General features: G+C 59.0%; 1 protein-coding gene across 4 annotated transcripts; it reads right to left on the bottom strand.

The window, feature by feature from the left end:
- Positions 1 to 2,801: 2,801 nt before the first annotated feature.
- On the bottom strand, positions 2,802 to 12,223 carry STXBP2 (syntaxin binding protein 2). Of its 4 annotated transcripts, XM_032169476.2 has the most exons (19): positions 12,147 to 12,223; positions 10,554 to 10,603; positions 10,229 to 10,310; positions 9,521 to 9,597; positions 8,935 to 9,013; positions 8,741 to 8,844; positions 8,105 to 8,253; positions 7,841 to 7,925; positions 7,626 to 7,756; positions 7,423 to 7,530; positions 7,118 to 7,175; positions 6,892 to 6,957; positions 6,696 to 6,776; positions 5,936 to 6,074; positions 5,382 to 5,491; positions 4,346 to 4,435; positions 3,458 to 3,543; positions 3,189 to 3,346; positions 2,802 to 2,969 (listed from the first exon to the last, which is right to left on the bottom strand). In XM_032169476.2, exons 1-19 carry the CDS (start codon positions 12,181 to 12,183, stop codon positions 2,884 to 2,886), a joined length of 1,776 nt encoding a protein of 591 aa, XP_032025367.1. In that variant the 5' UTR covers positions 12,184 to 12,223; the 3' UTR covers positions 2,802 to 2,883. The 4 variants fall into 4 exon arrangements, with proteins under 4 accessions (XP_032025367.1, XP_032025368.1, XP_032025366.1 ...); XM_032169477.2 differs by lacking the exon at positions 3,189 to 3,346 and having other exon boundaries at positions 2,815 to 2,969; positions 12,147 to 12,200; XM_032169475.2 differs by lacking the exon at positions 3,189 to 3,346 and having other exon boundaries at positions 2,861 to 2,969; positions 4,346 to 4,928; positions 12,147 to 12,200.
- Positions 12,224 to 12,852: the final 629 nt, after the last annotated feature.

The following is a 12,852-nucleotide window of genomic DNA, read 5'->3' as shown; positions in this document are numbered from 1 at the left end:
TAAGAGAGCCTCTACCTCTGAAGAGGCTGCTTCCCCACCCTCTGCCCCCTCCCCAGGCACCCACTCCAGCAGCGAGAATTTCACCGCCAACATAAGACATGGGTCCCTACCTGTCCCAACTCAGACCCTGTCTATGATGTCCTGTGTCCTCGGCAGGGACCAAAACCCTCACCATGGCCTGTGTGGCTCCACATGGTTCTCAGATTGGGGTGCAGGTCAGTACCCTCCCCTCCAGCTCCTCAGGGGCCTCCTACATTCTCTGGCCTTGGCTTCTGCTCTGCCCTCCCCTCCCTTCCCTTCGCCCTCTTCATTTTCATTTTCTATGCAAATGCCGCCTCCTCTAGGAAGCCTTCCCTGATTGCCCTCAGTCTGGGCGGATTAGATGTGACATGGGCTCCCACAGCCCCTTTTGCCTCAGATTACTCGTGTGGCTGGCTGTATATCTGTGCCCCAGAGAGGTTTCTTTTCCTTTTTCTTTTCTTTTCTTTTTTTGAGATAGGGTGTCACCTTGCCACCCAGGCTGGAGTGCAGTGGCATGGTCATAGCTCATTGCAGTCTCAACCTCCTGGGCCCAAGCGATCCTTCCACCTGAAAGTCCTGAGCAGCTGGGACTACAGGCATGTGCCACCAGGTGCCTAACTAATTTTTCTTATTTTTTGTAGAGATGGGGTCTTGCTATGTTGCCCAGGCTGGTCTTAAACTCCTAGCCTCAAGCGATCTCCCACCTCAGCCTCCTGGGTAAATTGGACCCCAGGTGCAAGACACCATGCCCATAAAAAATAATAATAATAATTTAAAATTTTTTTTTGTAGAGACAGGATCTGGTTATGCTGCCCAGGCTGGTCTCGAACTCCTGGGCCCAGGCGATCCTCTCACCTGGGCCTCCCAAAGCACTGGGATTACAGGTGTGAGCTACCTCACCCGGCCTCTCCTGTTCTATTGGCGCCGTGAGATTCACACCTCACTTGAGTGCTATGGGCTGAACTGTGTCCTCTCCACAAATGTCTATGCTAAAGTCCTGCCCCGCAACTGCCTCAGAAAGTGACTATACTTGGAGATAGGATCTTTAAAGAAATAATTAACTAAAAATGAGGTCATATGCGTGGGACCTAATCCAACATGACCAGTTTCCTTGTAAGAAGAGCAGATTAGGACACAGACATGCATGGGGGCGGGGGGAGGAGACTGTGTAAGCACACCGGGAAAAGACAGCTGTCTACAAGGAAAGGAGAGGAGCCTGGGAAGGAGTCACCCTGTGGACATCTTCATCTTGGACTTCCAGTCTCTAGAAACATAAGGCTATAAATTTGTGTGTTTCGAGACAGAGTCTTGCTCTGTTGCCCAGGCTGGAGTGCAACGGTGCGATCTTGGCTCACTACAACCTCCACCTCCTGAATTCAAGTGATTCTCCTGCCTCAGCCTCCCAAGTAGCTGGGACCACAGGCATGCACCACACCTGGCTAATTTTTGTATTTTTAGTAGAGACAAGGTTTCACCATGTTGGCCAGGCTTGTCTTGAACTCCTGACCTCAGGTGATCCACCCGCCTCGGCCTCCCAAAGTGTTGGGATTATAGTTTTGTTTTTGAGATGGAGGTCTTGCTCTTGTCACCCAAGGCTGGAGTGCACTGGCACGATCTTGGCTCACTGCAACCTCTGCCTCCCAGGCTCAAATGATCCTCCCACCTCAGCTTCCTGAGTAGCTGGGACCACGGTGCGCACCACTACACTCAGCTACTTCTATTTTTTTGTAGAGACAGGATCTCACTATGTTGCCCGGGCTAGTCTTGAACTCCTGGCCTCAAGTATCAACCTGCCTTGGCCTCCCAAAGTGCAACTACAGGCATGAGCCATGGTGCCTGGCAATTTCTGTTAAGTCACCTAGTCTGTAGTACTTTGTTATGACAGCCCTAGCAAACAGATACACCCACTGAAGGCCCTGATAGGTCCTGCAGTCAGGAGCCTCTGTGAACCCCGTGGAGCTGGGAGGAGAAAGCAGGGAGAGTTTGCTGTGTGCCTCACATGAATACAGCAGAAGCTGAACACAACTCCTGGCATCGTGTGCCTACAGGTCCCTTGGAACAGTTCTAGGGGGGTTGGAGTTCCAGGGTCCATTCTGCTTAATAACAATATTAACGGAGCAGCCAAAATGGTTCCAGTGAAAATGGGGTAGCAGCAGCTGTCATGCTTGCATGCCACCAGCCTTCCTGCACTATCTCCGTTCTCTCCTCTGCAAAGCAGCTGCTATTTTGGGCTCCATGTTTTTAGATTGGGAACCCCGTAAGTTGGCCAGGGCCTCACCGCTAGAAAATCTTAGAGCTGATATTCAAACGAGAGTTCCAATTTTTTTTTTTTTTTTTTTTTTTTTTTGAGACGGAGTCTCGCTTTGTCACCCAGGCTGGAGTGCAGAGGGGCAATCTCGGCTCACTGCAGCCTCCACCTCCTGGGTTCAAGCGATTCTCCTGCCTCAGCCCCCCAAGTAGCTGGGACTACAGGTGCCCACCACCACGCTCAGCTAGTTGTTTTGTATTTTTAGTAGAGATGGGTTTTCACCATGTTGGCCAGGCTGGTCTTGAAGTCCTGACCTCAAGTGATCCTCCCGCCTTGGCCTCCCAAAGTGCTGGGATTACAGGGGTGAGCCACCGTGCCCTGCCGAAAGTCCAAGTTCTTAACCTCCATGAGGGCTTGAGATGCCCTCGGGGGCAGGGAGAGGCTAATTCTCCTTCTGAGAGGATAATAGGGGTTGGTGGGGCCTGGGGCATGGGCCTGGCTCAGCACAACTCCCAGGGGCTCCCTTGGAAAGAAAGTGAGGTGGGCCCTGGCTGGCAGAGACACGGCAAGAGTTTATTTCTCTGGAAAGGGAGGGGCGGGGGCGGGGCCAGGGGTCAGGGCAGGGCAATGTCTTCCAGCTTCTGGTCCAGCATCTTCAGATCATCCAGGAAGCGGGTCGGGGTGAGGATGTGTGAGGAGCCTGTGCAGGAGCAGAGGTTTGGGGATGATGTTGGGGGGCGCCGCCTTCGTCTTTGGCAGGCTCCCGCCAGGGTCCCGGCTGGTGTGGGGCTGTCCCTGTCCCTCAGCAAACCAGGTCCCTGACTCGAAGGATTCTGGAGTCTAGAAACCTAGAAGGTACAAGCCTAGCCCCGGGGAACCCAAGCCCCAGAGCCCCAGGGTCCCAGTCCTGGTGACTTACCAATGAGCACCTCCCACTTGCCCTCGGTGGCCCTGGTCACCTCATAGGCAGCCCTCATCTCCGACATGGCCACACCGCCCATGACATACACGATGAGCCGGGGGCCCGCCCGGGCCTCTACGCCGGCCTTGTTCTTGTGCCAGTGACCGAAGCGGGCACTGTGCAGGGCAGGGCAGGGGCAGAAAGCACAGGCAGGAGGCCGTCACCGCCGCCAGGCCGCCCACCTAACACAGACCCAGGCGTGGGTGGGGGCAGCCTCGGGGCCTCACCTGACTGCAGCCTGGGAGCTGGCCGTGGGGGCGGGGTCAGATACGAAGGGCCACACGTTCCTGTCCAGCCTGTCCTCCACGGCGTCCTGGCGGCCGAGAGGGGGTTTAGGGGAGGAACCCCAGGCATGGGCCTGGGGTCAGGAGAGCCCCCCACGGGGTATTCAGGGGCCAAGATCCTGGCAGACAGGAACCAGCATCTCCACCTCCTGCCTCTGGGGGACCCAGGAGTCTAGGCCTCTAGTCCATTGGAGATCTAGAAATCCAGACCCATAACTCATTGGGGATCCACGAATCTAATTCCATAACTCCTTGGGTACCCAGAAGTCTAAACCCACAGTTCCTTGGCGACCCAGTAGTCTGGGCCTCCAGGCCCTTGGGGACCATCAGTCAATACCCCCAGCCCTTTGGGGAACCCAGCATCTGGGCTCTCAGCCCCTCAGAGCCCCAGAATTCCAGGTATTCAAGGTCCATGGGGATGAGGAGGTCCAGGCAGAAGGAGGGGCCGGGGCTCTTAGAGGGACAAGGAGGAAGCCAGGAAGCCGCCCCGGGCCCATTACCATTGGATGGTGCTGCCCTGGGATCCTGGGAAGGCCAGGGCTGGGGCTCAGGGGGGCTCTGGAGGGGCAGGAGAACAGACTAGAGAGACATAGCGGAGGCAGCCGGCAGGTGGGGAGGAAGTGAGGCTCCCCAGCACAGGCCCCGCTGTCGCCCCAATTCCTCAGCTGCGGGCTTGGCATGTCCCCCTCGGCAGAGCAGATCGGTGCCAAAGGAATGCCAGCAATGAGCATTTTCCCCTAAGCCCTGAGGCTTAGCGCCTCGGCAGGAGGGAGGCTGAGCCGCCAGCTGATGCGGAGGGCTGACCCCCACCCTGACCTGCCCACCCAGTACCTCCATTACGTCCTTGATGACCGGGGTCCAGCGGGACAGCTGATAGGTGGGCTCCATGCGCTCTCTCGGCTCCAGCCGGCTGGAGGAGCCCTACAGGCAGGGCAGGGAGGGCCGCGGGGGGATTGAGGGGGAGGAGGCTGGTCACAGAGGGGCTGGGCCTGGTGTGGCTGGTAAGGTGGGGGATGGCAGGCAAAGATGGGGAAGTAGAACAGAAAGCCAGAGAGAGCGAGAGACAGCAAGAGAGCGAGAGAGAGGAACAGTGAGCCAGAGAGAGACAGAGAGAGAGAGCCAAAGGGAGAGAGAGCGAGCCAGAGAAAGACAAAGACAGAGGCAGAGATAGGCAAAGAGATACGAGACAGTGAGACAAAGTATGAAGGCAAAGAGAGACAAGAGATGAAGCAGGAAACACAGAGAGAGAGGAAGACGGAGACAGCAGGGGGACAGAGAGGGGAGGGGAGCGAGACAGAGAACAGAGAGAAAGGGAAAGGCAGAGAGAAGGGTAAGAGAGAGAGAGATATGGAGAAACAGTGCACAGCGAGGTGGATGAGGGATGGGGGAGAGATGGGGATGGGATGAGGGCACCCTGCAGGGGGACACACAGGGCCAGAGAGAGACGGGAGAGGCTTGCCCGAGAGTCAAGCACACACATGGCTGTGTGCGGGTGCTGGATGGGTGCGGGGCACCCTCAGAGACGCCTGGGAGCCCAGATAGACAATGTGTCGTAGCCCCCACGCTGGGGACCCTACTCCCTGCCTCTAGCACTCAGACCAACCGCCCCCAAACGCACCACTGCCAGGACCAGCCTGGCAGCACCCATGTCTCACTCCCCCTGCCTATTGTGTGAGCTGGGACTGGGGGAGGCCCCAGTGTCCTCTGGGCCCCAGACCAGACCCGAAACACTGCTTTTGGCCTCCCAGCAACCACACCACGCCAGGAACCACACCGTAACTGTGCAGCACTGGCCCTCTGCCTTGCAGGGCCCCTGCTGTGATTGGCACCCTCTCCCCGGGTCCCCCCACGCCCGCTCCTGGCGTACCCCGGGGTTGGTGACAGTGCCTCCCAGCTGCTCCAGGTTGCGGATGAGGCTGCTGTGCGCCTGTACATTGGCATGCTGAATCAGCTTGGCCAGGTTCTCTTCACTCACACCTGGGGGACGGGAATGGGCGGGCTGGAGGCGGCGGCCAGGTGGGCTCCCAGGTTTAGGGGAGTTTGGGGTGGGCTGAGGAGCTCCCAGGACTCTGATAGGAGAATCTTGCAGTGGGGAGGGCCTCAGGACCCCGGGTTAGTGTGAGCAAAAGTGGGAAACCTGGAGGGGGTAGATCAGGGCCTCCTCCGGATGAGCTGAGGGAGCCCCACATCTATAGGAATCACAGATGTGAGGGTTTCCACATCAGCAGGGAGCCCTCACCTCAATGGAGAAATCCCCAAGCCAATGTAGGAGGGTTCCTGGGTCCAGAGGGGTAGCTGTGGGGGTTGGTGAGCCCGGTGAGGGGAAATGACCCAAGGAGAGCTGCGGGGTTCAGCAGTTCCCAGGATCGTGGGAGACGCTGGCAAATGGGGACGTTCCAACTCCCCACAGCCCCCACCCACCATTCCGAAGGAGGATGTAGAGCAGCAGGACCCGGATCTTGTCGTAGGCAGGCACCGCCGCGTCCAGCAGCACCGGCACGATCAGCTTCATGGAGTCCTTGATCTTCTCCCCCTCTGCGTCGCAGCCCATGGCCAGGTCCTGCGGGCATGGGGTCAGCCGTCCACCGGCCGCTATGTGTCAGGGAAGGGGACGGGAGAGGCAGGCCAGGGACATCCCCAGAATCCTTGGCAAGAGGACATTTGGGTCCTACCTCATCTCAGGACCAGGTCTCTCAAGGTCCCACCCCTGTCCAGGGACAGTCTCTCCACAGGCCCTGCTCCTCACCCAGGTCCCACCTTTCCAATGCCCCACCCACCTATGCACAGGCCACACCCCTATCCTGAGACTACCTCCCCAAGGCTCCATCCCTCACCCAGGTCCCACCTCTCCAAGGTTCCACCCCTCACCCAGGTCCAGGTCCCACCTCTCCCCCAGGTCCCACCTCTCCAAGGCCCGGTGCCTCACCCGGGTCCCACCTCTCCACAGCTCTACCCTCTCCTAGGTTCTACTTCTCCAAGGCCCCACCCCTCACTCAGGTCCCCCCTCTCCAAGCTCCACCCCTCACCCAGGGCCCCATCCACCTATGCCCTCATCCTAGGCATAGGCCCTCATCCTAGGACCGTTTCTCCACAAGACCCACTCCTTCCCCACCAGGCCCCACCTCTCTCCAAGGCCCCTCCACCTCTCCACTAGCCCTGCCCCCCACAGGCCCTGCCCCACCTGCTCCACACTACACAGCTTCTCCACCGAGCCCTTGAAGTGCTTCATGCAATCATCTGCTAGATGCAGGTGCGTAGAATACTGCAGGGTGCGGGGTGGGGGTTGGGGGTAACAAAGGCTGAGTCATGGCAGAATGCAGACAGAGCATGGGGTTGAGGGGCCGAGGTGTCCCCGCTCCCTGCCCACCCGAGCGCACCTTATTCAGCTCCTTCTGGTACTGCGGCATCTTTTTCAGGATCTGGGATAGGTCTTTGATGTTCGCCTGGGGAAGTAGGGGGAAGAGGGTAGGGATTGGGGGGGCGAGGCCAGGCAGTGCCCACCTGGGCCTCAGTCCAGGCTGGAAATCCAGGCTGTGGCCCTGCACCCATGGGGAGGGGGGCTTCCTTCCACCAGCACCTTTGGTGACCTGGGTCCGCCCCTACCTTGTCCGTGGTCAGCCTCTTGCTCTCACAGAAGGTCCTCAGGAGCTCCGTGACCTTCCTGGCCATGAGGGTGGGCAGGGGTGAGATTGAGGGGAGAGGAGCCACAGGCCATGTGTCCCCGCACTGGGCCATGGGTAAGCCCACTCAGCGGGCACAGGGGGAGGTGGGGTGAAATTGGAGGCCAGTCTGGAGTCACACTGAGGGGTGCTCATGAGGGCCAAAGACTTGGCAGCAGCCAGGGATCCCAAGGCCGCTACCAGGCCCACAGCGGGGGAGGGGGGGATCCAGTCTCCGTGTGCACCCACTTGGACACATCTGCGATGTGCATATGGCGAAGCTCCACCCACAAGTCATCGTCTTCGTCCAGCAGGACGGCCTTCTCCCGCGCCTCGCTCAGCCCGGTGGTCTCATACCTGGGGAGGAAGGAGGGAGCCTGGGGGTCAGGGGAGCTGAGGACTGGGGAACCAGGTCGGTGGCAAGGGTGGGGATGGGTTCCAAGTCTGCAGACCTGTATGTGTCCTGCTCTATGTCCAGCAGATCATAGGCCATGGCCTGGAACGTGAGCTCATGTAGTAGTGGGGACACGGGGTCAGCTGCCCGGTCCATGATCAGCAGCTGGGAGCGGGTTTTCTCTGGGCCCTGGGGTGGGGTTTAGGGCAGGAATGAGGCACTGACCCTGAGCCGGCTGGGGCTGCCCCTCACCTCCCAAGCACGCCCCCTCACCTCGCCCAGACTGGGAGTGTCTGCCTTGAAGGCGTTCAGCTTGGCCAGGACAGCGTGGGCCAACTGGGCTGTGTCCTCTGGGCCCCTGGCGGGGAGGTCAGACACAGGGGACATCATTAGGGGATGGGGTCAAGGATGGGTTTGAAGGTGGGAGTCAGGGGCCAGGGTGAGGGCCGGGGCTGGGGTCACAAGAGAGGTTAAAGGTTACGTGTTGCACGCGGTTGGGGGGGGCGGCATTGGGGTGTGGCTAGGTGGGGTCCCCACTTGCGGTAGCGGATGGCCGGGTACTCCTGCAGGGTGGCGCACAGCGTGGCAATCTGCTGGGCCAGCACCTCGAGCTGCCGCATGCGCTCCCCTGCCCGGAAGGGGCAGTAGAGGTTGTAGGTGCTGTGGGGGGCATCGAGGGAGAACACCTGGGCGTGGAGAGGGACAAAAGCAGAGAGAGAGGGGCCCAGTGGGATAGAACTCAAGGCAAGAGCTCCTTGGACTCTGTGGGTACCTCCCTTTTTAAAATTTTACTTTATGTATCTGTTTTTGAGACAGGATCTCGCTCTGTCGCCCAGGCTGGAGGGCAGCGGTGCGATCATAGCTCACTGCAGCCTCGACCTCTGGGGCTCAAGCGACCCTCCCACCCCAGCCCCATGAGTAGCTAGGACTACAGGTGCATGCCACCACGCCAGGCTAATTTCTTTCTTTTTTTTTTTTAAGAGACGGGGTTTGCTCTGTACCCAGGCTGGTCTCGAACTCCTGGCCCCAAGTGATCCTCCTGCCCTGGCCTCCCACAGTGCTGGGATTACAGGTGTGAGCCACTGCACCCAGCCTCAGTGTCTGTTTCTGAGGGAACAGGGGACATTTGGTCACAAACCCCCACCCCCTGCCCAGGATGAGCCCGGGCCGTACCTGGGCCTCGTAGGGGAGGAAGGCAAGGTGAATCTCCTTCAATGTCTTCACCACCTTTGCCAGACGAGAGCGGCCCAGCTCACTGAACAGGGGCTCGGGGCAGGCTGGGGTGAGGCAGGAGTGGGGCATCAGGCCAGAGCAGCCCCCACACCTCCTCACCCCACCCACCAACACCCTAGGCTCTCCTCACTCACTGTCGGTGAAGAAGATATGGGCCGCTTTGTAGGTGAAGGTCGGGGTCCCCCGGAAGTCTTCAATCAGGGCCTGAACTGACTGGGGAAGGTGGATCACTCTCTGGGCCTGAGCCTGCACACCCAGGCTCATTGTCTGCCTAGACCTCCCAGCCACCTCCCATCTGCCACCATATGCAAACATGGATGGACAGGGTCATGTATATGTGCACATGCACACTAGTGTCGCATCCACATGGGCACACGTGCACACACACACAGATGCGCACAGACACACACATACATACACACGCATACACACATGCACACACACACAAATGCAAAGACGCAGATACACACACACAGACACACACATGCACATGCAGACACACATGCACACACAGACACAGAGACACACACATGCACATGCACAGACACATACACATACGCAAACATGCAGACACACACAGATACATGCACATGCATACACAGATGCACACACATACACACATGCACACACACACACACACCTGGACATACGCACATGCGCACATGCACATGTACACACATGCACGCGCATCCACACACACACGCTCACTCATGTAGGCACCTTCTTCGTGGGGCTCAGCAGATAAATGGCCTCCAGGCTAGGAATGGGTTCCCGCCGTTTGCTGATGTCTTCAACAACTAGTAGGAACAGAGGAAGGGACACAGGTGGGTGGCATCCAGGCAGGGCCACGTGGGGAGTCTCAGGTGTGGGGGGGTTGGAGGCTTGGGGAGGAGGAGTGGATGCTTAGGAGGGACTGCAGGAGAAACCCACTTAGGGATCACCAGTTAAGAGCCACACGACAGGGTTCTGCAGGGGTTGTGCAGCCAACTGGGTTCCCCAAATTTACAGACAGGGAAACTGAGGTTCTGAGAGGACCGGCTCCCTCAGCACCTGTCCCTCAATGGCAAAGTGACTGGGACACCACCTGGGGTCACCCATAGAAGGCTCTGCATTCTTGGGACCCCACATCCAGAGTCCACCCTGGGAGTCCCACACAGGGCTCCGTGTGGGGGCTGCACTGTCAAGAAGGGGCTGCAGCCAGGGAGTCCTGCAGGGGAGGCCTGCAATCCATGGGCTCCCGCAGTCAGCTTGCAACGTTTAAGAATGGATTTGGTCACAAGATCCGGGCTGTCCATGCAGGGAGCTGCATACTTGGGAGTTCTGGACGATTTGAGGGGATCCTACATTCAAGGACTAAACCCTGGGAGAGGGGCACAGTCAGGGGTTCCCACGCTGAGGTCCCATCTCACTGGGGACCCATTCACTCACTGGTGATGCCCTCAGCCAGGATGTCTGACATTTTGCAGCAGGAAGACAAGATGCGCATGCTGGGGTGATCCATGATAAGCACCTGTCCAGATGGATGGACAGATGGATGGAGAAGCAGGCGGAAGAGGCCACAGCTGGCCCCAGAAGGGGCCAAGGCAGTGGGAGGGGCAGTTTCAAGGGCTGGCTGGGTGGGAGGACCCAGGACGCATTCACCCAACTCCACCCATGTGGACAGGCAGTTCTTGGGGGTCTCACATTCAGGGTCTTCCCCATGGGCCTGATGATGGGCTGCCTCTGGGTACCCAGCCATCTGCCTCGCCCCTACCTTCCACTCCCCATCCTTCTTGACACTCCGAATAACTCCGCTCAGAATTTCTGCAGGGAAGGGAGGGGAGGGGTCAGAATGCTGGTTCTCTGGTCCCACCACTGCCCCAAGCCTTCTCAGCCTTGGGGCTGAACCCCCATCTTAATTCCCATTTAGTTTTTTTTTTTTTTTTTAAGAGAGGAAGATCTCACTCTGTCCCCTAGGCTAAAGTGCAGTGGTGTGATCATAACTCACTGCGGCCTCCAACTCCTGGGCTCCAGCGATCCTCTTGCCTCAGCCTCCCGAGTAGCTGGGACTACAGGTGTGTGCACCACCCACAGCTAATTTATTTTTATTTCTGTATAGATGGGGTCTCGCTATGTTGCCCAAGCTGGTCTCAAACTTTTGGCCTCAAGCAATCCTCCTGCCTCGGCCTCCCAAAATGCTGGGATTACAACAGGCGTGAGACACTGCACAGGAATCATTTATTTTTAGCCCCCAGTTCTGCAAATTGGCTTCTGGGGTCACCCCCAATTTACAGGCAGGGAAACAGATTCTTAGGCAACATGCAACTCACCTAAGCATCCTGAGTGTCTAAGTGGCAGAGTGCTGGGGCAAAAGGTGCCATTCGATAAGCATGTTTTAGATAAATGAAAAGAGGAGAATAGGGATCATCTACAGCTCTATCTGCCTCTAGAGCCAGGCTCTCAGCTTCCCCACCTGCTACCTCAAGTATTCCTGCTGTGAGGGTTTCAGCCAGTGCCCCCACCCTGGTCTAAAATGTAGGACCCCTGGTTCCCAGCTCTGAGGCATGCCTAGCTGAGGCTATCCCACTGACCTCCGGCCTCAGTTTCCTCATCTGTAAAATGGAATCACTTTTTTTCCAATCTACCCCAATTAAAGGGGTTTGAGCTACAGACTGCCCTGCCTAGAGGAGTGGAGAGAAGTAACGGGGTGGCCCCGCCCAGCCACGTCCACTGTGTCATGTCCACTGTTATCAAGACGGCCAGGGCGGAAGGAGCAGCTGAGGCCGGAACTCCCTGGGGTGGAGGAAGAGGCGCCCTCCACCCTTCCCCCAAGAACCGGGGCCGGTGAGGCCTGGACGCCTGTGTCCTCCAGCTGCAAGGTACTCCTGGGAATGGGGCAAGGAGGAAGGCATCCTCTACACCACCACCCCTCTGGGGCCTGGACACGTCCCCTGAGCGCTCACAGCACCTAGGGTCGCTGACCAGAGCCCCAGGAGGCCCCAAGAATCCAGCCCCTGAACTTTGCCCGGCTTAAGAGATCCTAGAGTGTGGGCATCCAGCTGTGCCCTCCTCCACCGGCAGGCACCCTAGGAGGCCCAGGAGTCCGGGCCCCAGCCTACGCCACACTCTACCCGTCCCCTTTGGGTCCCCGGAGTCCGGCCCCCCAATTTTGTTCTGTTCTGGCACAGGAGAGCAGGGGCGTCCAGCTGGGAACCCGTCCCCGCCCGCCCCCTCGAAGGTCAGGTGCTCGGACGCCCAGCCCGGCCCCCAACTCCCAGCCGCCACGAACCCAGGATCCCAGAGCCCGTGCGTCCCCGACCCCCGTCCCCCACCGGACGCCAGAGCCCGGCCCCGGAGAGGCACTCACTTTCCCCCACCACCGCCTTCAGCCCCGAGGGCGCCATCTTCCCCGAGGGGCGCCGCCGCCGCTTCCGGGTGTGTCCCAAGGTGGGGGCGTGGCCCCGCGCGTCACCCACGTGGACCCCGCCCCGCGGGCCCTGGCCCCGCCCCCTGCGCACCTGGCCCCTCCCCGCCGTCGGTTCTCGCCCAGGCCCAGGAAGTTGAGTCCCTGGCGGAGAGGACGGGCAGGTGCGTCCGCGCTGCCGAGCACGAAGTCGCTGGAGGGGCACACCTCGACGACACGCTCACAGACGGGAGTTCAGACACACATTTCCTGGCTTGCGTGCGAAGCGGGATCGCAGGGCAATAATCCCTCCATCTTCCCCGGGAGGTTGCGTGTCTGCAAGATACACGGCGCCCACTCGATGCCACCGGGCCGCCACTGTCTGGGCCTGGGATCTGGACCCACTTGCCTTCTGTACTTCAGGGTTTAGAGGCAGCAGCAGCAGCAGCAGCCGTCTTGGATAACTTTTGTTGGATTCAGGAGACCTGGAGACCTCGTGTGCAGGCACCTGAACATAATTTTCATTCAGTCCTGCCCGATGTCCTGACGAGGAAACCGAGGCTTAGCGGGATCCCTAATCCAAGGCCACGACGAGTGAGCCTGCTGGGATTCAAGCCAGGATCCTGTCCCCGGGGAGCATTTGTCACAGCCTTACCCTCTTCCGGGAGGA

The sequence above is a fragment of the Hylobates moloch genome, unplaced genomic scaffold (genome assembly GCF_009828535.3).
Source record: "Hylobates moloch isolate HMO894 unplaced genomic scaffold, HMol_V3 SCAFFOLD_12, whole genome shotgun sequence".
NCBI classification, from domain to species: Eukaryota; Metazoa; Chordata; class Mammalia; order Primates; family Hylobatidae; genus Hylobates; species Hylobates moloch.
The sequence above is the reverse complement of the archived record's forward strand: the minus strand, read 5'-3'. Positions and strand labels throughout refer to the sequence as shown.

Excerpts from the sequence above, each read along its gene's own strand:
- STXBP2 (XM_032169475.2), bottom strand. The coding sequence starts at position 12,183 with ATGGCGCCCTCGGGGCTGAAGGCGGTGGTGGGGGAAA. Across the intron at positions 7,531-7,625 it reads ATAGAGCAGGACACATACAG|GTATGAGACCACCGGGCTGA; the intron begins GTCTGCAGACTT and ends CTTCCTCCCCAG. Across the intron at positions 6,777-6,891 it reads ACCAGAAGGAGCTGAATAAG|TATTCTACGCACCTGCATCT; the intron begins GTGCGCTCGGGT and ends CGCACCCTGCAG.